Genomic DNA, 23,105 nt, shown 5'->3' on the forward strand with positions numbered 1-23,105 from the left:
AGAAAGATCAACAGAAAAGTGAAGACGTTCGAGCAATAACAGGAATAAAGGATATTAGAGATCAGGTGAAGACTTTAAAATGGCAGTGGGCAGGACATATTGCAAGAACGAAGGACGGAAAATGGACAAAATCAGTTTTAGAGTGGAGACCCAGAGTAAAACGAATACCACCGGGGAGACCACCTGATCGCTGGGATAAGGAACTCGGGAAAGTTGCGGGCTTCAATTGGCAGAAGACAGCAGTGGACAGTGATGCATGGAAAAACCTCTTAAAATGTATTTAATGACTTGAAGAGGCTACAGCTTGTTTGGATTAGCATAATACACGAATTTAAATTTAAATTTATTAAGACACATTGCTTATACCTTTCGCTTAACAAAAGATCTGTCAAAAGCCAAAGGTAGGTTGTGGTCACTCTGTATTGTCATTCAGTATTTTATGCAACCGTGCTTCAGTGTTACTGAGCCATATAAGCAATTTACTATTCATAGCTCTTTGTGAGCAAGATGTATGAGACAGGCGAAATACCCTCAGACTTCAAGAAGAATATAGTAATTCCAATCCCAAAGAAAGCAGGTGTTGACAGATGTGAAAATTACCGAACTATCAGTTTAATAAGTCACAGCTGCAAAATACTAACGCGAATTCTTTACAGACAAATGAAAAAACTGGTAGAAGCCGACCTCGGGGAAGATCAGTTTTGATTCCGTAGAAATACTGGAACACGTGAGGCAATACTGACCCTTCGACTTATCTTAGAAGCTAGATTAAGGAAAGGCAAACCTACGTTTCTAGCATTTGTAGACTTCGAGAAAGCTTTTGACAATGTTGACTGGAATACTCTCTTTCAAATTCTGAAGGTGGCAGGGGTAAAATACAGGGAGCGAAAGGCTATTTACAATTTGTACAGAAACCAGATGGCAGTTATAAGAGTGGAGAGGCATGAAAGGGAAGCAGTGGTTGGGAAGGGAGTGAGACAGGGTTGTAGCCTCTCCCCGATGTTATTCAATCTGTATATTGAGCAAGCAGTAAAGGAAACAAAAGAAAAGTTCGGAGTAGGTATTAAAATCCATGGAGAAGAAATAAAAAGTTTGAGGTTCGCCGATGATATTGTAATTCTGTCAGAGACAGCAAAGAACTTGGAAGAGCAGTTGAACGGAATGGACAGTGTCTTGAAAGGAGGATATAAGATGAACATCAACAAAAGCAAAACGAGGATAATGGAATGTAGTCGAATTAAGTCGGGTGATGCCGAGGAAATTAGATTAGGAAATGAGACGCTTGAAGTAGTAAAGCAGTTTTGCTATGTGGGGAGAAAAATAACTAGTGATGGTCGGAGTAGAGAGGATATAAAAGATAGAGTGGCAATGGCAAGGAAAGCGTTTCTGAAAAAGAGAAATTTGTTAACATCGAGTATTGATTTAAGTGTCAGGAAGTCGTTTCTGAAAGTATTTGTATGGAGTGTAGCCATGTATCGAAGTGAAACATGGGCGATAAATAGTTTAGACAAGAAGAGAATAGAAGCTTTCGAAATGTGGTGCTACAGAAGAATACTGTAAATTAGATGGGTAGATCACATAACTAATGATGAGGTATTGAACAAAATTGGGGAGGAGAGGAGTTTGTGGCACAACTTGACTAGAAGAAGGGACATGTTCTGAGGCATCAAGGGATCACCAATTTAGTACTGGAGGACAGCGTGGAGGGTAAAAATCGTAGAGGGAGACCAAGAGATGAATACACTAAGGAGATTCAGAAGGTGTAGGCTGCAGTAGGTACTGGGAGATGAAGAAGCTTGCACAGGATAGAGTAGCATGGAGAGCTGCATCAATCGAGTCTCTGGACTGAAGACCACAACAACAACAACAGCTCTTTGTATTGTATGTATTGTATGCTAACCGGAAACCTAGTAACGACGGAGAGGCTCCGTCCCCGCCGCAGCTGCAGTGGTCCACAACCCCCGACGACTACCGCGGTCTACCCCACGCCTCCGCCGCCCCACACCCGAACCCAGGTTATTGTGCGGTTGGGCCCCCGGTGGACCCCCCCCCCCCCCCTCCTCCACAGGGTCCAGGAAACGTCTCACACCAGACGAGTGGTGTAGCCCCTATGTTTGCGTGGTAGAGTAATGGTGGTGTACGCGTACGTGGAGAACTTGTTTGGGCAGCAATCGCTGACATAGTGTAACTGAAGCGGAATAAAGGTAACCAGCTTCCATTCGCCGAGGCAGATGGAAAACCGCCAAAGACCATCCACAGACTTGCCGGTTCACCGGACCTCGACACAAATCCGCCGGGCGGATTCGTGCCGGGGACCAGGCGCTCCTTCCCACCCGTAAAGCCGTGCGTTACACCGTACGGCCAACCGGGCGGGCTTCTTTGTACTTCACTGAATTTCATTTATAACTGATAGAGTTTTATCTTTATTTTGTATAAAGCTTACTTACTCACTTTCACTTTACTTATTGCGAGTTAGAGAGTAAGAATATTAAAATCGTGAAATCTGTCTGCAAACATCTGTTTCAGTACTTTAGCAAAAGTTTGCTTCAACACTTCTACTGCGTAAATACAGTACTTTTACCTTCACTTTAAAAGTTAGTTCACAACAATTATGTGTCTGCGCAGACTATCTGCAAACGCTTATGAATATCTATGATGCTCTGATATTCCGCCAAAAGAAACTTAATGACAGCTCCCTTCTTGGAACCCACATCCGTTACAGACGCCAGTTTGAAGCCTGCCTGTAGTGCCGCCTGCTATCGGAACTTCACGAAAATATAGGGGCTGAAGCGAGAATATTCCATGATGTCCCACAACAAATTCTGCATTTATTCAACCGAAGTTGTCCGAGGAAAGAGTGTGTTTCATTACCTATTGAAAGCCCTTCGTATTTGGACTCCACTTTTCAAACGGTTCAAATGGCTCTGAGAACTATGGGACTTAACATCTGAGGCCATCAGTCCCCTAGAACTTAGAACTACTTAAACCTAACTACCCTAAGGACATCACACACACCCATGGCCGAGAGCCAGGATTCGAACCTGCGACCGCAGCGGTCGCGCGGTTCCAGACTGAAGCGCCCAGAACCGCTCGGCCACACCGGCCGGCATACCCATTGGTGGATGTTCTGAAATAGGATAGCCGACAGGGGGTTCATCCAAAGTGTAGCTGAAGAACTGATATCTTAATTTTAGCCTTTTTAATCCATAAAGGCTGCCTTACAGTGGATCGCGCTCATCGAATGTCTTTTTGAAGTGCTCAGTATGTTCATGAACTACCCTACGAGATTTGGGACTCCTGAAACCTGAAGCTTTGTAGAGATCTTCCAGGGGAGCGGACTTTATGCTTCCTGTGACTACCCTACAGGGTTCATTAAGGCTTATGTAGATCATCTTTGCTTATCTAGAACAGAAAGGGCACTCAAACTCAGCTGCAGAAAAGCAAAGTGTTAAAGCTGTGGTTCTAAGCACAGTAGGTTTGGCGCCCCGCTTGCTGCTAGTTAGTTTTTTAAGGATATTGCTCCTTGCAGCTCCACTTTTCCTTTTTTTCAGCATCACCGTCTCTGCAGTAACAATTTCGCTAAGTCCATTGTAAATTTTCGAATTAAATAGTTTTTTGCTTTATAATGATTTATTACAAGTACTTTACATTGATCGATTCTTGACACAATAATTTACTCATTTACGCAAGATATAAAAGGTAACTTTATACACATGAAGTAATGTAATGACTGGCGTGGAAGTAGGAACGAAATAGTGCGAGGTGTGTGTCAGATCAAACCAGTAGGCTCCCGCCTAGCGGTTGACCCCACCAGCCCACAGCAGAGCCGCGATTGTGAGCAGCACCGCCGCTGCAGAGAGCGGTCTGGAGGCGGCGGCACTCTGCTCTTGCTTGCGCCGCAGCACCACCGCCTCCCGCCCCGACAGCGTCACTTCCCTCGTCTCCAGCACCTCCCTGTGGAAAACAGATAGTAGCCTGTAGGTACACCTGTTGGAACAAGCTGCGAATTATAGTGTTTAACCCCCGTAACAACCACCGCTCAGTGGTGGGATATAATATCAAGACTTCCACAAGGTTCAGTACTAGGACCGTTACATTTCTCGTAATACGCTGAGGGGGGACGTTCGTGTAATTGACCGCAAATATAATTTTCAAAATATATTTTATAAAGGGGACAGCGCAGGAACTACTAGGGAACAAAAATAATAGCAATATCAAGTGCAAATTATGGTTCAATGAAACATGTAGAAAACCAGTTGTAACACCTGCAACGCCTCTCAGTGTTAATAAACCAAAATAGCTCCCAAATTAGCTCCAATGCCCTCGAAATATAAATTCAGGAAATGTCCAAAGCCCCTCCACAAGTAGTAATTTACGAAATAGAAATATGAGACAAATAGAGGGAAATCTATAGTAGAAAAATAATAGAAAAAGAAAAGAATTTTAATCACAAATTTTGGAAGCATGGGAGGGGGGGAAAAACCATAGAAATAGTTAAATTATTAGTTATTCTTATATATGAGAAAATCAATATTACAGTCGCAGAACGTAGGTCATGAACACAAAAGATAGCGTTTACTAGAGTATAAAAATACATACAATGAAATTATGATACTCCAGTCTCTATCCTCTAGTTTGCTCGAAGTCAGTTAGGACGTACAGCTTTAGGAAGCAACAATAGGAGCTTTATTAAACCAGGGCGCAAGAATAAATCGCGAAGAGATTATTTTTTGGGAAGCATTAATTTCAGATCAGAATTTGAACTTTTGTCATATTAGAATAACGGGGAGGTGATCAATAATCTCTCTGACTTTAACGTCACTTCGTGTGAAGATGTAAATATTTTGCGGAATTAACGACTTTTGGACAGATTCGGACTTTGTATTGTGATAGTGGAAAAGCTTTACTTCATGCGACTAGTAATCATAGTTCGTGACAGTTCATGGATATTAAACGGCAACAATCTTTTTATCGAAAGTGACAGAACATTGTTCAGTATCTCTGATATTGACGGGATTCCTGATTAGATACTTATTCAAAGAACCCCTTTGAATGAGATCGTGTGAACGAACTGATTTATTAATAATTATTGTTAAATAAAATAACGTGTTAATTTGAAACTGACTATTGGTCTTGAACTTTACTGCGATTTAGGTTCATAAATAATTAGGTTACGTGATTTTCACCATGAATAAACTGGAGACTAGTAACTGAAACAAGTGAACGAGAATCTATTTAAAACACTAGTATTAATTTACTTATGGTTTTTTCCTTCAGGACTGGGAAGACAATACGTGCAGTGACTCACGGGTTAGTTTAAGAACTAGGCGGGATAAAACAAAACCCCTCAATACCAGTCAATGTATAGATAAATTAACATTCCTACTTTCATGCAAGATACGGAAGTCGGGATAGAAAAAAGGGTCGCTACACAGTGCAGGCAGGAAGACAGCCTCACAGGCAATGATGAGCAATAACGAATATGAAAACCAAATATAAAGACAGGTCATCCACGAGAGAAATGAGGTGAGCAATCAAACGAGAGGAAAGATCATTCGTAAATAAACAGATAGGCGGAGGCGGACTGTAGCCAGAACGATAGTACACAGTTTTAAAATACAATGAGAAGGTGTAGAAAGGACTAAATAGGTAATTCTGTGATAATGAAGGATAAGAATGGAAAACATCAGTTTTCCACTACGAATGAAGGGAATCTAGAGAGCTGGATGAGATGCTTCAAAGAGCTGCCCACCAGCCCGGCATACAGCTATGACAACGGAAACGTGGCAGAAAACAACCAGAACATACAGCCATTACTTGAAGAAGCAGCTCTGATGGAAGTGAAGGTGGCAATAAAAAGCCTAAACATGGGAAGGCCTAGGCATAGACATGAGACATGATAACACCAGAGCTTATGAAAGAATGGGGAGACAGGACATATGAATGTTTAGGCGCATTGATAAAAGGAGTGGAGGAAAGAAGTAATGCCGAAGTTATGAAATCTGCTACCTTGCACAAGAAGGGAGACAAAATGTTGACACAGAGCTATAAAGGGATATTTCTACTACGCATATGCTACAAAATAATATCAAGAATTATACTGAACCGGCTCAATCCATACACTGAAGATATATTAGACACAGCACATGTGGGTTCAGAAAGGATAAGTCAACAACCAATCAAATATTCACACTAAGAAAAATACTACGAGGGTCACTCCAAAATAAATGCACGCTATTTTTTTTAATCCATCTTTTATTCTACATGTTTGAAAGTTTTACAGTGTGTAGTACTTCCTTTAGGAACAATAGTTTCATTTCTCCACATAATTTCCATCCCTCTCAACTGCCTTACGCCATCTTGGAAGCAGCGCCTGTATATCCGCACGGTAAAATTCTGGACCAACCTGTTGGAGCCACTGTTTGGCAGTGTGCACAAGGGATTCATCATCTTCAAACCTTGTTCCACGAAGAGAGTCCTTCAGTTTCTCAAAGAGATGATAATCACATGAAGCCAGGTCAGGACAGTAAGGCGGGTGTTTCAGTGTTCTCCATCCGAGTTCTGTGATCGCTTCCATGGTTTTTTGACTGACATGTGGCCGTGCATTGTCGTACAACGGCAAAACATCCTGCTTTTGCCGATGTGGTCGAACACGACTCAGTCGAGCTTGAAGTTTCTTCAGTGTCGTCACATATGCATCAGAATTTATGATGGTTTTGTAGTGTTGGCAGAAGAGCCAACACCGTGTTGCTAGAGGAGGCCGAAATGCACGCGTTTAAGCTCACGCAAACTGGCGTGAAGCCTGGAACAGCACAATGTAATTAATATAGCCAATAAGGTACGTTGCTGCTGGAATACTTAACTTTAATCCATAATTGGTGTACATCGCTCTTGTTGATACATTAATAACAATCTCAATATAAACTGGTAATGGCGCCTTGCTAAGTCGTAGCAAATGACGTAGCTGAAGGCTATGCTAACTATCGTCTCGGCAATTGAGAGCGTATTTGTCAGTGTAGCTTCGCTAGCAAAGTCGGCTGTACAACTGGGGCGAGTGCTAGGAAGTCTCTCTAGACCTGCCTTGTGGCGGCGCTCGGTCTGTAATCACTGACAGTGGCGACACGCGGGTCCGACGTATACTAATGGACCGCGGCCGATTTAAAGGCTACTACCTAGCAAGTGTGGTATCTGGCGGTGACACCACAGGTTTCAAGTGGCATGATGGCCTCAAGCAAGAGTCCTTCAGAATCGAAAAACGCCGTAGCCATAACTTTTCCAGCAGAAGGTGTGGTTTTGAATTTTTTTTCTTGGGTGAATTTGCATGATGACACTCCATTGATTGCCCTTCGTCTCTATTGAAAAATGATGGAGCCATGTTTCATCACCTGTCACAATTCTTCCGAGAAATTCATCTCCACCATTCTCGTACTGTTCCAAAAGTTCGTTGCATACTGTTTTTCTTGTTTCTGTCAGCATCCTGGGAACCCACCTGGCACAAACCTTTTTTAACGCCAACACTTTCAGTATCCTGCAGACACTTTCTTCGTCTATCCCAACGTAGCGTGACAATTCGTTCATTGTGATGCGTCTGTCAGCAGTCACCAATTTGTTAACTCTCTGCGCATTGTCTGGAGTGTGTGCAGTACGATGCCTGCCGCTGAGAGGACAATCCTCAATACTGCTGTGCCCGCTTTCATCACGTAACCTGCTTGCCCACCGACTAATTGTACTGCGATCGACAGCAGCATCTCCATACACCTTCTTCAACCTCTTGTGGTTGTTTCCTACTGTCTCGTTTTCACAGCATAGGAATCCTATGACAGCACGTTGCTTCTGACGAACGTTAAGTGTAGAAGTCATCTTGAAGACACGAGAACAGGTTGAACTAAGTTTGAAAACAAGCGGGAAGGATATATCTACGTCGCGCGGGATTAGCCGAGCGATCAAAGGCGCTGCAGTCATGGACCGTGCGGGTGGTCCCGGCGGAGGTTCGAGTCCTCCCTCGGGCATGGGTGTGCGTGTTTGTCCTTAGGATAATTTAGGTTAAGTGGTGTGTAAGCTTAGGTTCAAAATGGTTCAAATGCCTCTGAGCGCTATGGGACTTAATTTCTGAGGTCATCAGTCCCCTAGAACTTAGAACTACTTAAACCCAACTAACCTAAGGACATCACATACATCCATGCCCGAGGCAGGATTCGAACCTGCGACCGTAGCGGTCGCGAAGTTCCAGACTGTAGCGCCTAGAATCGCTCGGCCACTCCGGCCGGCGTCTAAGCTTAGGGACTGATGACCTTAGCAGATTTCACACTCAAAAAGATATATCTACACACTGTAAAACTGTCATCAGGATACCTCCCGTATGTCTACAGACTTCATCAAAGCATATGACAGCACACTGAGAGAGGAGATGTGGAGGAAGATGGCAGAGTCTGGGATGCCAGACAAGCTGATAAAGCTACCTGAAGTGTGTGTGATGGAATCAAATGTAGAGTGAAAGTACAGAGGGAGTTCTACAAGGTAGAAAAAAACAGGAGTGAGACAGGGAGATACTATATCACCAACTCTGTTCAGTTTGGCACTCAACAACACCCCGAAGAGGATAACACAAGAATGTGCAGGAGTCACCATAGGGAAAAAGTAAATGTTCTGGCTTTCGCACATGATATTGTGGTGATAGGAAAGAGCATGGAAGATCTGGAGAAAATGGGAACTGTACTGATGGAGGGAGCTAAGAAAGTAGGCGTAAGTATAAATGAAATTAAAACAAAGGTCGTGGCAATAGGAAGAAGAGCTCATTCAGGACCATATAGCAATTAGGAACCTAAGAATACAGATCACCGACACATTCATGTACTTCGGTGTCAACATCAACCTCATAGAACAAGGGATCGTAACGAGCATTCAAGTGGAGGGAAGATGTCTAGGAGCTATACATAACAAGATCTAAACTACTATCCAAGTAGGAAAAAAATAAGAATATTTCAAGCCATCGTCAAACCAATAGTGTGCTACACAAGCGAGATGTAGGCCCTGAAAAAAAAAAAAAAAAAAAAAAAAAAAAAAAAAAAGAGAGAGAAGAGAGACAGAGAGAGAGAGAGAAACAATTCATCACTTTTGAAAAGAAAGCACTGAGAAAAATATATGGATCAGTGAAATAAAATGAACAGTGGAGGAAACCAGAGCAGTCAGACAATTATACACACTACCCGACATCGCAGCGAGTGTGAAAACTAGAAGACTCAGGTGGTACGGACATGGGAGGCGGAGAAGGGAGAACACGGTAATGAAGGCAGTAATGGATAGAGAAACGAAAGAAGCGAGACGTCTAGGACGGCCGAGAACGAGATGGAAGGATAATACCATGGGAGACATGCAGATACTGGGTCTAGGAGAAAAAGATGCAGCTGACAGGAAGATGTGGGAGCGGGACTGAATGAATCTGAGGATCGCCTGCGGTTTGTGTGTCCAGTATAAGGAAGAAAGAAAGATTAATAGAAGGATTAATAGAGATCATGGAGTTACAATGATGAAATCGCACCCGAAGTGCTTGAAAAATATTGTAATGTGTAATGCAACCTTACAGTCATGCCCGGTTTTTGAACCAACGCTTCAATACTAGCTTGGTGAACGATTCCGTGGATTAGTTTCAAGCAAATTTGCACGGGATACATCTAGAAGGCCAAACTTCCAAAAAAGTGTGTTGATGAAAATATGCAGACTCCAAAAGTGTCTCTAAATTCATTCATACAGAAACGATGCACTAAAACCACATTTTCATCTGCTTTGGAATTGTTACTTGTGATACAATTCTTGTATATAATGACGGAAATCTCGGAAAGATGAAGTTATTAGAGGGAATGGGCTTTAAGATAGGAACTTTCACTCAAGACGTCTTGAGAAAATAGATTTACAGGTGCCCTTCTGTAGCTGAAGAGTCAATTGTGGAAAGAATTTAGAAAACAAGAAACCAGAAGAGAAGCCTTGAAGAGAAAAAGGACCCTGAGCACAAATCTCTGGTCTTCTGAGGAGGTAGCATGAAAAACGTTAGATTGAACTTTACATTGCATTTCCTGAAAATTATGTTTTAAGGTTTGCATAAACTTTTCTCAGAGTAGATGAAGGCTAGAATTATGAAAATTTCCACACTTATTTATCTATAAACCCAACGTGTTGTCATGAGCAAATGTTGAAATTCTGAGTGTAAGCTGAATATGTGGCAAAATGCTTAGAATGTTGCATAGATTTTGTACTATACGAGGGCTATTCGGAAAGTAAGGAACGACAGGTCGCGAACTGGAAACCGCAGTGAAAATCAAAACTGTTTTATTTGCAAGGTTAGCTGTACCTCTACACAGCTACTTCTCTACACAGTCGCCGTGCAGACTTAGACACCTGTCGTAGCGGTATACCAACATTTCAATTCCCTCTTTATAGAAGACAGCCGCCAGTGCTTTTCGACAATTTTGTATTCTGGACTGCAGCTCGTCGTCTGTGTCAAAATATTGTCTTCATAGCCAGCAGTTTGTTTGAGCAGAGATGAGCCTCAGGGGATGCCAATTACGGGCTGTATTGTGAGTGATCAAACACTTTCCATTGAATACGCTGCAGGAGCATCATCATTGCCCCTGCAGAGTGCGGCAGAGAATTGTCGTGTAGAACGAACCGCATGACAGTTATGTTATGTGGATTACATAGCTTCAGGCGAAATCTTTCGCCAGACCATAATGCTTAGCGGGAGACGCTTATTTCTAGCCATCTTTACGCTCTCACTGTGAGCTCAGAACTGAAAAGAGCGACATGATGCGGTCGACGGGCGTGCTAGACACAGTTCCCAACACATCTGTGCAAAGCTTCATCAGATTTTCACTGTATTTTCCATTTCGCGACCGATCGTTCCTTACTTTCCGAATAACCCTCGTACTTACAGAATTATAATTAAAAATTATTAAAATTCTCCTATTCGATAGATCCAAAAAACTCCATGACAGCAGCTTAATATATGCAAAGAGTTTAAACGTAAAAAAATTACGGAGATCTCGTGGAACAGTTTCTGAGAAGAAGGGACATACACTATTTTTTAAATGCAAGGAACTTAACAGGAAATTCGCTAATTTCATGTAAAACATGGTACAAAATTTCATTGCTGCATTCAAAATGGTGGATTTGATGCATCTGTTAAATACTTTGTTTTTCATGAACGTCCCCTCCTTAATAATATTCAAATGTTGTCCGCCAGTGAAAGCAACTTTGAGACGATGCACCTCCCTTGTCTCCACTACATCCCTGCAGGAACCCTACACTAGTCTGTTTGTACAGTTGTTGGAGATACCAGTGCGTTGTACGTATGGAACGTCCGCAACAACATGTATCTGATCATGCCACCTTCCTTGTCCCCACTATCTCCCTGCAGGAACCAAACAGTAGCCAGTCTGTAAATCTGCAGGAAATAGTAGTGCGTTCTAGTACGCAATTTCCACAACAACCAGTGCACAGTTGTGAGATATAAGTATGTAAGTTATCACAAGGATCAGTACGAGGAACATTATGTTTCTCATACTATGTTAATAGTATTCAAATGCTGTCTGCAAATGGAGGAATCACCAAGACAGTGTCAACTGCCTGTGGGAACTATATACAAATATGTCTGTACATTTTTTAGAACTAGCGACGCCATGTGGTGCGTAATCTCAGTAGGGCCTGGTGGTCTAACGCTAAAGCAAGTGTCTTGAGATTGAAAGGTAGCAGAATCGAATCCCGGTCAGGCCACGGAAATTTTCAGTCCCTCTAGCTGTCACCTCTAAACGATGTGAGGTTTTTCGAAGAGTGTCACATGGTTCACATTCCACATTACACTGTATGTCCCCTTCAAGTGGTTGGATAACTGGGGTAGGTTAGGGACATGTAAGTCGCTGAAGTGGGGTCCAGTTTGAGACGTGGCGGTGACCTGCTGTCTCACTGACCAATCTCATTTACTAAAAGTAAATTACGTGATAGAGTCAGTAGAATAAGGGAAGAAAGGATAGTGGATCATATCGTCAATCTGTGCTCCCTTCAATTTAATGTTTGTTGGTAGTAACCGTATATTAATCCTACCTTTAGATCAACATGTGCATCAGCATCCGCTCGAGTGTGCGTTCGCCTCGAGGCTAGAGTAGAGGTCTGGTCAAAATGCAAGTCACCCATGGTGGGGCTGGGTCGAATCGTTGGGAGGGTTCTGGAATCTTGGCGCAGGGATTCTAGCTCGAAAAATTAAAACTCAATTGGGGTTGGCAGGAGTAGACATCATTTAACAGCAGGCAGTTGGTCTCATCACAGACCATGAAGGGAGGGAGAAGCAGAAGTAGCCCTTCCAGAAAAACACGGTTTTGAGCAGATAGCACGACCGTAAAATTACTTCAAGCAGTATTACTAGATAGCTGGTAATGTTGGAACCAGTGTGCGGTATTATCGAATCACAATTGTATATATTAGAGAAAGTGAAGTAGCTGACTGCTAAAGCAGCTAAAACGTGATAAACAGGCTTTACAGGCCCTTATTTGAGGCAGAATGAGATGGGTATTGACTGAGGACGGACCTGTGGTCGATGGCAGTTCCACCTCAGTGTCGTAAAATCCTTTTGATCTTTCATCACGTGTTGGCACAGTCGAAATATGAACAGTTGCGTAGGAAGTGACTTTCACTGCTGCACTGAAGTTATGTTTTTGACTGTGACAATACCAACAACATTAGAAGTTGGTAGCGTAAATGAAAAATGTTTATGTCGGGTCGTTACTGTCATCTGTCACTTCGCTGAGCTTAAGCTGGACGATGCTTATTATCGTGTCGTGAAATGTCTCATTGTCTTGTTAAATAGTCGCTGACGACCATTTTGATCGCGACTGTGGGTGCCAGTTTTTATCGTCTTCGAGAATATGGTATGTAGTTGTCAAGCAGAAGTATCCTGGAGTTGTGCTTGAAAGTCATGCGTACCAGGTAGTATTATTGTGATCTCATACGGCAGTCGCTCGTGAGTTAAATTTTAGAGTTTCTTGTCAACTGGGAGTCGGAGCTACTATCTAGATTCCGGAGATTATGGTGTGAGGCAATTGTAGCTTTGCGTTCGTCTTGTTATTACTGTACACCAGATTATTCGGAGCACACCGGGCCTCAGCAGTATGGCGTGCTTTTAGCTGGGCAGTGTGTTATTTACATGATGGTGTTTATGTCAGTGTAGTGTGTTATTTATTTAATGGCCTAGGACTCTCTCTGTGTTTGTTGGGCCAATGCAAAATGTGGCTATGCCTCACCATCTACACCTCAGCGTAAGAAGGACTGCAGACCAGATAAGGGCACGTAAGTTTTAACATGTGGAAGGACTATGAGTACACAGAACCAGAGTGTGTATCAACTGCTATCGCTCGATCACGACCCCTGGTATTACATCACTTGCGGTTGTAGAATTCTCGATCTAACACACGTTGCCACTTGTGTCTGGCGTATTCCGCTTATCCGTTCTAAATCTATGCAGTAATTATTATGGCTATACAGACTGAGACAATTCAAAGTAGTGCAGCTCCAAATCTATGCTCTAAATAATAATGGATAAGGCAGTTGACGTTGCAAAATGAACGGCTTGCACTCGGCCATTGAGCCATACTAAAAATAATGTCTCCTCAACAACCAGCGCATAATGGTGGGATGTAGGATCAAGGTTTCCACAAGGATCAGTACTAGGACCATTATTTTTCTCATAATACATAAGTGATATTCAACTGTTACCCGCCAATGCGTATGTTGTAAATAAACTTTAGTTATACTTTGCTAGTATAGGGTCTGATATTAAGTACACATAGTTGCCACCACTTCCATCCTTTGTGCATTATTTTCAGTGAGTTGCTGACCAAGAAGGACATCTTTTATGTATGTGGGAGCCCTAGCAAAAAGGACTAACGGAGGCTAGTGAACGTATACAAAAAACAGCAGTGTAAATTGTCACAAGAGACAGTTATAGAGATACTGTAAAATAAGAACTGGCAGAATCTTGAAGATAGACACCAACTATTCCTCGAAAGTGTACTTACAAAGTTTCATGAACCAGCCTGAAGTGAGGAACCTAGGGATGTAGTGCAACCCCGTATGTTCTGCTCCTACAGGGTCCGTGAAGACAAAGTTAGAGTATTTGCATCACGCGCAGAGGCACTTAAACATTCGTTCTTCCAGCGCCTCACACATGAATAGATGGGTGGGATGTAGGATCAAGGTTTCCACAAGGATCAGTACTAGGACCATTATTTTTCTCATAATACATAAGTGATATTCAACTGTTACCCGCCAATGCGTATGTTGTAAATAAACTTTAGTTATACTTTGCTAGTATAGGGTCTGATATTAAGTACACATTAAGTAACCCTAATAGATCGTTCAGTGGGAAGTACCCTCTGTCATGCACGTCACAGTAATTTGTAGAGCACAGATATAAATGGAGAGCTTATTGTGCAATTTTTTTATTGTAGCTCATGTGTCCAGTGAAAACATTTGAGAATGAGACCTAACAGCGATCGCATATGGCTTGCCATGATCCTAAAAGTGGATGTCAGTAACGTTAAAATAATTCTTCTGTGTGAAGCGCGTCTCATCTCTAAACAGTATTCTCGTGTGTACAAGGGAGCACCATTATTACTTTTTACGAAGAAAGCAATGAACATATTACATATTAACTAGAAACTCGTGTAGTCGCATTACGTTCTCTTCAGCTAGCAGGCAGTCTCACCATTAAATGTACTATAGTATGAAGGACTGTTCTTAAGAATCAATACTTGTCGATACGATAGGCGTCTCCTCTGCTGTCCCTCTCATCACCATAACACCTAATTATTTCAGTGAATTGAAACTTTTTCTAATATGTGTTGGATTTAGTTCAACATATGTAAAACTAAAGCAAATGGTAAGGTACACTGAAGCCTTAGAAAATTGGAAGTTTGTGGTAAGATCTTATAGGACCAAACTGCTGAGATCATCGGTCCCTAATATTACAAACTACTTAATCCAACTTAAAGTAACTTACGCTAAGGACAACACACACCTATGCCAGAGGGAGGACTCGAACCTTCGACGGGAGGAGCCACGCGAACCGTGACAGGACGCGCAGACCGTGCGGCACAGAAGCTTTAGAAAATGGCTACAAGTAACAAGGAATTGGCTGCTGATACCTTGCATACCATGACAAGTGAATATTACTCTTTTGCGTAACTCTAAACTGAGAGGGGAAAGTATCTCCAAAAATAATGGCAATCTTCACGCGCATATGTGTGGATGGATGTGTGTGGGTTTGTGAATAGACACTCCAGACCGTGACATTTTAGACAGGCATCGTGATTTCAAAACAGTGTATGCTGGTGGTTCAAAGCAAGGGGACTCCCATGGCTGAACAGTTGTGTCCCCCATGGCGCCAAATGTAGCCAGCGGAGATAATGACGAAAAGACTTGTCTTTCTTCAAGAGGAAGGGGGAAATGTATCATTCTGCTGGGTATCAGGACATGTGGCAATCTGAGGAAACGATCAAGCAAACCAAGCAGCGAAGGTGGGCTGCTGGGACCTTGGCATGATACAATGTGTGATTCCCCTTCAGACTGTCATTTCGCTGCTGAGTCAAACTGGCTGACAACGAGAAGCAATAAACTGTCATCGGTGAAACCAACGATCCGCCCATGGCATACCCAGTCACTCCAGTGGGATGAAGTAACTCCGACCGGTGTCTGAATAGGGCACTACTTACTGACACATGGCTTCATACTATGTCGAGAAGACCACCTAGTCTATGATGCCTGTGGTGTTCAAATCTCAAATCAATACAAGCCACTTTTTGCCTGAGTACATTTCATATTGTGACGAGGCGCAAAAAAAAAAAAAAAATAAAAAATAAAAAAAAAATTAGATGGGGATGTGTCCATTATTTTAGTGAATAACGAGACAAGTATGCTTGAGCTTACAACATGCTATGTCGGGTCTCGATTCTAGCCTGAGCTTTTAGTCAGAGATTTTATTGCGTTGCAGAATGGTTGGCTCATCTTTTTTATTCCAACACTCAGTCAGTTACAACTCTCTGCCGCACTGTATTAAATCTTTCCATTTAATTTCTCATTTTAGTTTCATAACTTCCTAAAAGGGTGATTTTCGCCCATGTGTGTGTGTGTGTGTGTGTGTGTGTGTGTGTGTGTGCTCGCGCGCGCGCCCGCGCGTCCGTGCGTATTTTAGAATATTTTTATATTTTCATTCTTTTTGAAGTATTACTATTGTGCCATTTTATCCATACTTATAAAAAGTGTAGTATAGGCTGCGAAGATCTTGGTATCTAGCGCCCAGACCAACACGTTATCCTCGTCATCGCCATCATCCTCATCATCACTTGTGAAGTAATAAACCAACTAGCCATCAAAATGGAAACAGACAGATGGACACTAATGGAAAAAGCCGCCTATACTGTCGCAAGCCAGTACCCAGCGTTACGCTAGAAATAATGATGCAACTTCCAGAAACCATCTGAAGATAACCGTAAAAGGTTTAAAAGCCGGTTAATGGAATAATAAACAATTATTCAAAACAGTGACTGGTTGCGGTTTTGTGTATTTAGGTAAAGTTACGTTATTATGAGAGATGCGTCATTACATAGATACAAAGGTCTAAAGCGTACGAAGCTTGCCGTAAGTGACCTACTATGAGAGCTTAGTGCGGCACTCGCAAGCCCACTTACCCTTCTTCCTTTTGGGACTCAAGGCTTCTGGCGTACACTTCCAGCACGTCTTCCTCGGTAACGATACGCAGCGTGTCTACCAAGTCCACGGTTTCTTCCTCAGTTCCCACGTTCACCAGCACAACTACAGACGCCATTTCGTTCACTGACCTGCGAACACAAACGACTGGTTAAGCACTCTGCTCTCTGGGCATGGCTCACTCTTTTGGAGATAAGTACAACAAGTACTGTTTAACAGGTAGGTCACAAAGGATTATGTCAGATGAGTCATGAAGGTCTCATGATGAATCTTCTTCTCAGTTGGGACAAATTACTAGTGGGGCTCCACAGGGTTCAATTCTGGGACTACTACTGTTCTTCCTCCATATAAATGACTGTTCATGGTACACTGATAAAGCACAGGTAGTGCTCATTACTGATGATAAATGCATCACAACCAAACCTGACAGAACTGCAACAACAGGAGGAATTATTTAGAAGTATTATTACTTGGTCTGGGTAACTGCGCTGCCACTTAATTCAGAAAAAAACACAGTCATGCAATTTAATACAAGGCGAAGTATATCGTCATCAACAACAATACAGTACTGCAGAAAGAAATGAAATTCAGTGTTCAAAATTCCTGGGTGTGCATATTTATCAGAACTTGAACCGGAAATCACATAAAATAAAGCATTTCGAACATCTGAGTTCAGTTACATTTACTGTACGCCAAATGACTGACTTTGGTGATAAAAGCATTAGAAAATTAATTTACTTTCCGCACTTCCAATCATTTATGTCCAATGGAATAATTTTCTGTGCAAATTCCATATGTACGAAAAAGTACTCATTACACTGAAAAATGCCATAAGGATCACATCTGGTGTCCATAATCGAACTTCATCTAGGCCACTGTGGGCACACTAACAACAGCATCACATTACGTTAATTCTCTTATGAAGTTGGTTGTGAAAAATTAGACACAATATGAAAGTAATAGTAACATACTTAAGTATAACACCGGGAACAAAAATAATTTCCATTAAATGCAGCTTAACCTCACTCGTGCACAAAAATGAGTAAAGTATGCAATCATAAAATAATTCAGCACCTGCCTTGTGAATGAAACGTGCTGGCCAATGACGAAAATTAAAATTTAAAAAAATGGAGATCATTTCTGCTTGACAACTCCTTCTTCTCCATAGACGAGTTCGTCAGTAGATAGTATGCTAGAGTGATACGCAGAACATTAAAAAACTGAACTGAACTGAATTAAACTAAATTAATGGTGTATTTAATACTTTTGTTGTCTCTGTGCTTCAAATGTCCAATAGACAATTCGTCTATGGAACACAATAAGTTGTCGACGAGAAATGTGTTGACTTTTATTTTTAGTCTTTTGCCGTCAGTGAAGAGATCGGTCTGTTCTGTACCATCGTACCCTTCACAGCCCGATCCAATTTCAGCAAAGAGTAGTTCAAAAACAGCTGTCGCTAAGATTTTCTTCCAGTTTAGATTTTCAATTATTTGCAAAACGCTGTATTTGAAATGGTCTTCTTTCCTTCACATGTCGTGACTACTTACTGCATTTGGCACTGGAATGGCATCAGTTCGATCCATAGAACAGAATATGCAGTCATATAAAAGCTTTAAAATGCCGATGAGGTATGGAGCGCAACCATGCCGAAATAAACAACAGTTTCATTCGTAATATCTTATAATGTACATAAAATGGCTAAAAGAAAGACATAGCGGCGCCATCTTGGTCTCGTTCTAGAAAGAAAGGAAGCAAATTTGTGTGCGACAGTTACCAGCGTCCAGAGACCGTGAACTGCTCACACTTGAGATGAACGCTCTATTATCGAGTTTACGAATTCGTAACGAGTCATTAAACGGAATAGTATTTGAGGCACGAACTATCCGACGGGTGTAAACGAAGTATTGTCATGAAGACGATTTGGTGTGTTATAGCTCATGCCGGTATCCATCTATGTAACTTGGAAAAGAAAAGAGCACGTGTGAGATTGTGAACTGGAAAATGTTTGGTAATTTGATGGCAAAATACGGAGCACATAAATACCGCGTCTGGATCTAAAGCACAGGTATCAGGGGAGCCCAGCTCAAGTGCGGGTCAAGTTTTAAAAAAAAATGTTCAAATGGCTCTGAGCACTATGGGACTTAACATCTGAGGTCATCAGTCCCCTAGAACTTAGAACTACTTAAACCTAACTAACCTAAGGACATCACACACATCCATGCCCGAGGCAGGATTCGAACCTGCGACCATAGCGGTCGCGCGGTGTCGAGTTTCACTGCTGACATATCTCGTACTAGAGAATCGCCTGTGGTCAAGAAGCTGTTCTACGACTCCCTTAGCTGAGTTTTAGCGCAATTTTCTTACTTTCATCACACAGCACTTGAAGCAATAGTTTTACAGCACAGTCCTTCTATTTATAGGTTCCCCTATAAAAAATGGCATGTGTGATTTAATAAAAAAGTGGTTCAATTGGCTCTGAGCACTATGCGACTTAACTTCTGCGGTAATCAGTCGCCTAGAACTTAGAACTAATTAAACCTAACTAACCTAAGGACTTCACACACATCCATGCCCGAGGCAGGATTCGAACCTGCGACCGTAGCAGTCCCGCGGTTCCGGACTGAGCGCCGAGAACCGCTAGACCACCGCGGCCGGCATTTAATAAAGAAACACCAACTGGAGCTACGATATTGAGTCAGTATGTAGGTAAGAAATGCATATATAACTTAAATGCGATGTGTACCTAACTGAAAACCACTTTCATTTTTCAAGATAGACTATTTTTCTATATTCGGAAGAGATTAAGTCAAACTCATTTGCCTGGTTTTCGTAACCGAAACATTCATCGTTAAGAGCATTAGTTGTTGGCAAAATGTTCACCGGAACGTATTACTCAGAAGGAACAAACAAGTGAAGTAGTTTTTACGACTATCCGGGTGATAGGAAAGATGGTCAAAGGACTCCCATTTGAAATTTCCATGTGATGCAGATTGCTGTTCAGGGCAACTAGCCGTTGGTGAGGACGCCTGATCTGGTCCCACGAGGTTAACGTTGCAATGGAGTAAGAAATACTACGTATGGAAATGAAAAGACGTTGAATATAGCTTTCTCGCCGGATAGGATACATAGAACTTTAATGTTAGCTGAAATTTAAATTCCCAAATGTTCTCAATAGCTGTAATATGAGTGGTTATTAAGACACTCTTTTACGTACGTTATCTCTGGTTAACTTGAGAACTTGCGATTTCATGCCTGACGTGTGCCTTCTACCTGTTAAAGGTTTTTGGACCAGAACATCAAAGCGCACTCTGACGCTACACGGAGATGCATAGTCCATATGGTCATTACGCTTACTTGTAGCGCTGTCGTCCTCAAATTCACAGATCGTCCAGATCCAGTCATATTATCAGCCGAAAATGGCATTAGGGGAAATGTATTTACAAGCGAGAAGGAATCCTATGCTCTTAACGACTTCAAACAGTATTCTTACTGTTCGATTTTGTAAAATAAGAACCTCTTTTATCTTAATTGTGCTTCCATAGAAGATATTTACAGAAGACAGCATCAGTTGAAATTGAGTAAAGTACGTTTGCAATCCTGGGTGATGGACTATATATTACGTGAGGTTGGGTGGTGGTTAAGTCGGACGGAGAGGTTAGTAAGTGCTCAGTTTTCCATTCGGAACTCTTTAGTTCAGCTGTTCACTTTCTGTCACAATCTATCTGGATGTCTAGCAATTTTACACACACATTTTCATTTAGTCCGTGCCCATTTATCTTAATTTCTCATACCTGTAAGTCACTTTTATTTATCACAATATGTGGACTACGGCTACAGCTGTCAGGATGGGTAACTTGTTCCTAGACTGAAATCTCACTCTGCAACTGAGTGTGTGCTAATTTGAAACTTCCTGTCAGACTGAAACTACGCTTCTCCGGGATTCTAACCTGCGACCTTTGCCTTTTGCGGGCAAGTGCTCCAGCGAATGAGCTATCGAAGCACGACTAACGACCTACGCTCTGTTCCCGACAGTACATCTCCTACTTCCCAAATTTCACAGAAATTCTCCTACAACCTACGAGGAGTAGCATTCCTGGAGAAGAGGAAATTGTGGAGACATGACTTCGACTCACGGTCTGTCTTGCAGTTTTAATCTGACATTAAGTTTCAGATCAGCGCGAAGTCGGCTGCAGAGTGAAAATCCATTGGGAGACAGTTCCCTAAGTTGTGCTGTCTCCTCATTTTGTTATCCTCACGAAGTGCTAGCCCTGCAAAGTTGCAGGAGATGTTCTGTGAAACATACACTACTGGCCATTAAAATTGCTAGACCAAAAAGAAATGCAGATGATAAACGCTTATTCATTGGACAAATATATTGTACTAGAACTGACATGTAATTACATTTTCACGCAATTTGGGTGTATAGATCCTGACAAATCAGTACCCAGAACAACCACCTCTGGCGGTAATAACGGCCTTGATACGCCTGGGCATTGAGGCAAACAGAGCTTGGATGGCGTGTACAGGTACAGCTGCCCATGCAGCTTCAACACGATACCACAGTTCATCAAGAGTGGTGACTGGCGTATTGTGACGAGCCAGTTGCTCGGCCACCATTGACCAAACGTTTTCAATTGGTGAGAGATCTGGAGAATGTGCTGGCCAGGGCAGCAGTCGAATATCTTCTGTATCCAGCAAGGCCCGTACAGGACCTGCAACATGCTGTCGTGCATTACCCTGCTGAAATGTAGGGTTTCGCAGGGATCGAATTAAGGGTAGAGCCACGGGTCGTAACACATCTGAAATGTAACGTCCACTGTTCAAAGTGCCGTCAATGCGAACAAGAGGTGACCGAGACGTGTGACCAATGGCACCCCATACCATCACGAGGGGTGATACGCCAGTATGGCGATGACGAATAACGCTTCCAATGTGCGTTCACCGCGATGTCGCCAAACACGGTTGCGACCATCATGATGCTGTAAACAGAACCTGGATTCATCCGAAAAAGTGACGTTTTTCCATTCGTGCACCCAGGTTCGTCGTTGAGTACACCATGCAGCGTCAAGGGTAACCGCAGCCACGGTCTCCGAGCTGATAGTCCATGCTGCTGCAAACATCGTCGAACTGTTCGTGCAGATGGTTGTTGTATTGCAAACGTCCCCATCTGTTGACTCAGGGATCGAGACATGGCTGCCCGATCCGTTAAAGCCATGCGGTTAAGATGCCTGTCATCTCGACTGCTAGTGATACGAGGCCGTTAGGATCCAGCAGGGCGTTCCGTATTACCCTCCTGAACCCATCGAATCCATATTCTGCTAACAGTCATTGGATCTCGACCAACGCGAGCAGCAATGTCGCGATACGATAAACCGCAATCGCGATAGGCTACAATCCGACCTTTATCAAAGTCGGAAACTTAATGGTACGCATTTCGCCTCCTTACACGACCGTTGCCTGGTCAGGCAACGCCGGTCAACTGCTGTTAGTGTATGAGAAATCGGTTGGAAACTTTCCTCATGTCAGCACGTTGTAGGTGTCGCCACCGGTGCCAACCTTGTGTGAATGCTCTGAAAAGCTAATCATTTGCATATCACAGCATCTTCTTCCTGTTGGTTAAATTTCGCGTCTGTAGCACGTCATCTTCGTGGTGTAGCAATTTTAATGGCCAGTAGTGTAGGAGATGATGTCTGGCGGAAGTGAAGCGTTGAAGACGAGTCGTCAGTCGAGCTCGGCTAGCTCAAACGGTAGAGCAATTGCCGATAAAATGTCCATCTCACTACCAACGACGAAAGAGGCGACGGCACGACCAGCAATGGAGGCGTTCACCAAACATCGTGGATGTAAAGAACCCTCATGGTGTAAGGAGGTGTGACGGACGTTACACGCGGCTACAATAAGTACAGATGTCCGATCAGCATGGTACATCACAGTCAAGGATAAACAGGTCAGCTGATAGCGCTTCGACGAACTCGTCTTTATGTGTGGAATGCGGAGTACTAGACACGGACGAGCACCGTCGCAGATGTGGTTCAGCGGAAGACGTATGGTGCTTGGTGCGACAAATTTTGGCGTACTGTCTACAAGTAACCCCGGAACATATTGCAACTCGGCTTTTCCCGATGAACTGTATTTCCCTAGTACCAAAATGATGGCACGGGCACGTGGTGAACTATTTATTTCACGATGGACATAAAGATATACTAGACCTTTGGAAGCTACTACAAGAATGTCATAGTAAGATTGTACTGAACCTGAGGTACAGGCAATTTTTTTCTAAGTATTTAGAGAGTGCCCTACGGGAACCTCCACACAGCTGGATCAACAACAGATAAGAGAAGATACCCATTGACTGA

The 23,105-nt window shown here is 42.6% G+C and overlaps 1 protein-coding gene across 1 annotated transcript in view; it reads right to left on the bottom strand.

Annotated features, from left to right (window-relative positions):
- LOC124620651 overlaps positions 1–23,105 on the bottom strand; it is a 383,337-nt gene that overhangs the window by 256,854 nt on the left and 103,378 nt on the right. Inside the window, exons 9-10 of the mRNA XM_047147087.1 lie at positions 16,731–16,880; positions 3,812–3,954 (exon numbers count right to left, since the gene is read on the bottom strand). Coding sequence (XP_047003043.1) covers positions 3,812–3,954; positions 16,731–16,880 — 293 coding nt within the window. The remainder of the gene's footprint in view (positions 1–3,811; positions 3,955–16,730; positions 16,881–23,105) is intronic.

This window comes from Schistocerca americana, chromosome 1 (genome assembly GCF_021461395.2).
Source record: "Schistocerca americana isolate TAMUIC-IGC-003095 chromosome 1, iqSchAmer2.1, whole genome shotgun sequence".
NCBI classification, from domain to species: Eukaryota; Metazoa; Arthropoda; class Insecta; order Orthoptera; family Acrididae; genus Schistocerca; species Schistocerca americana.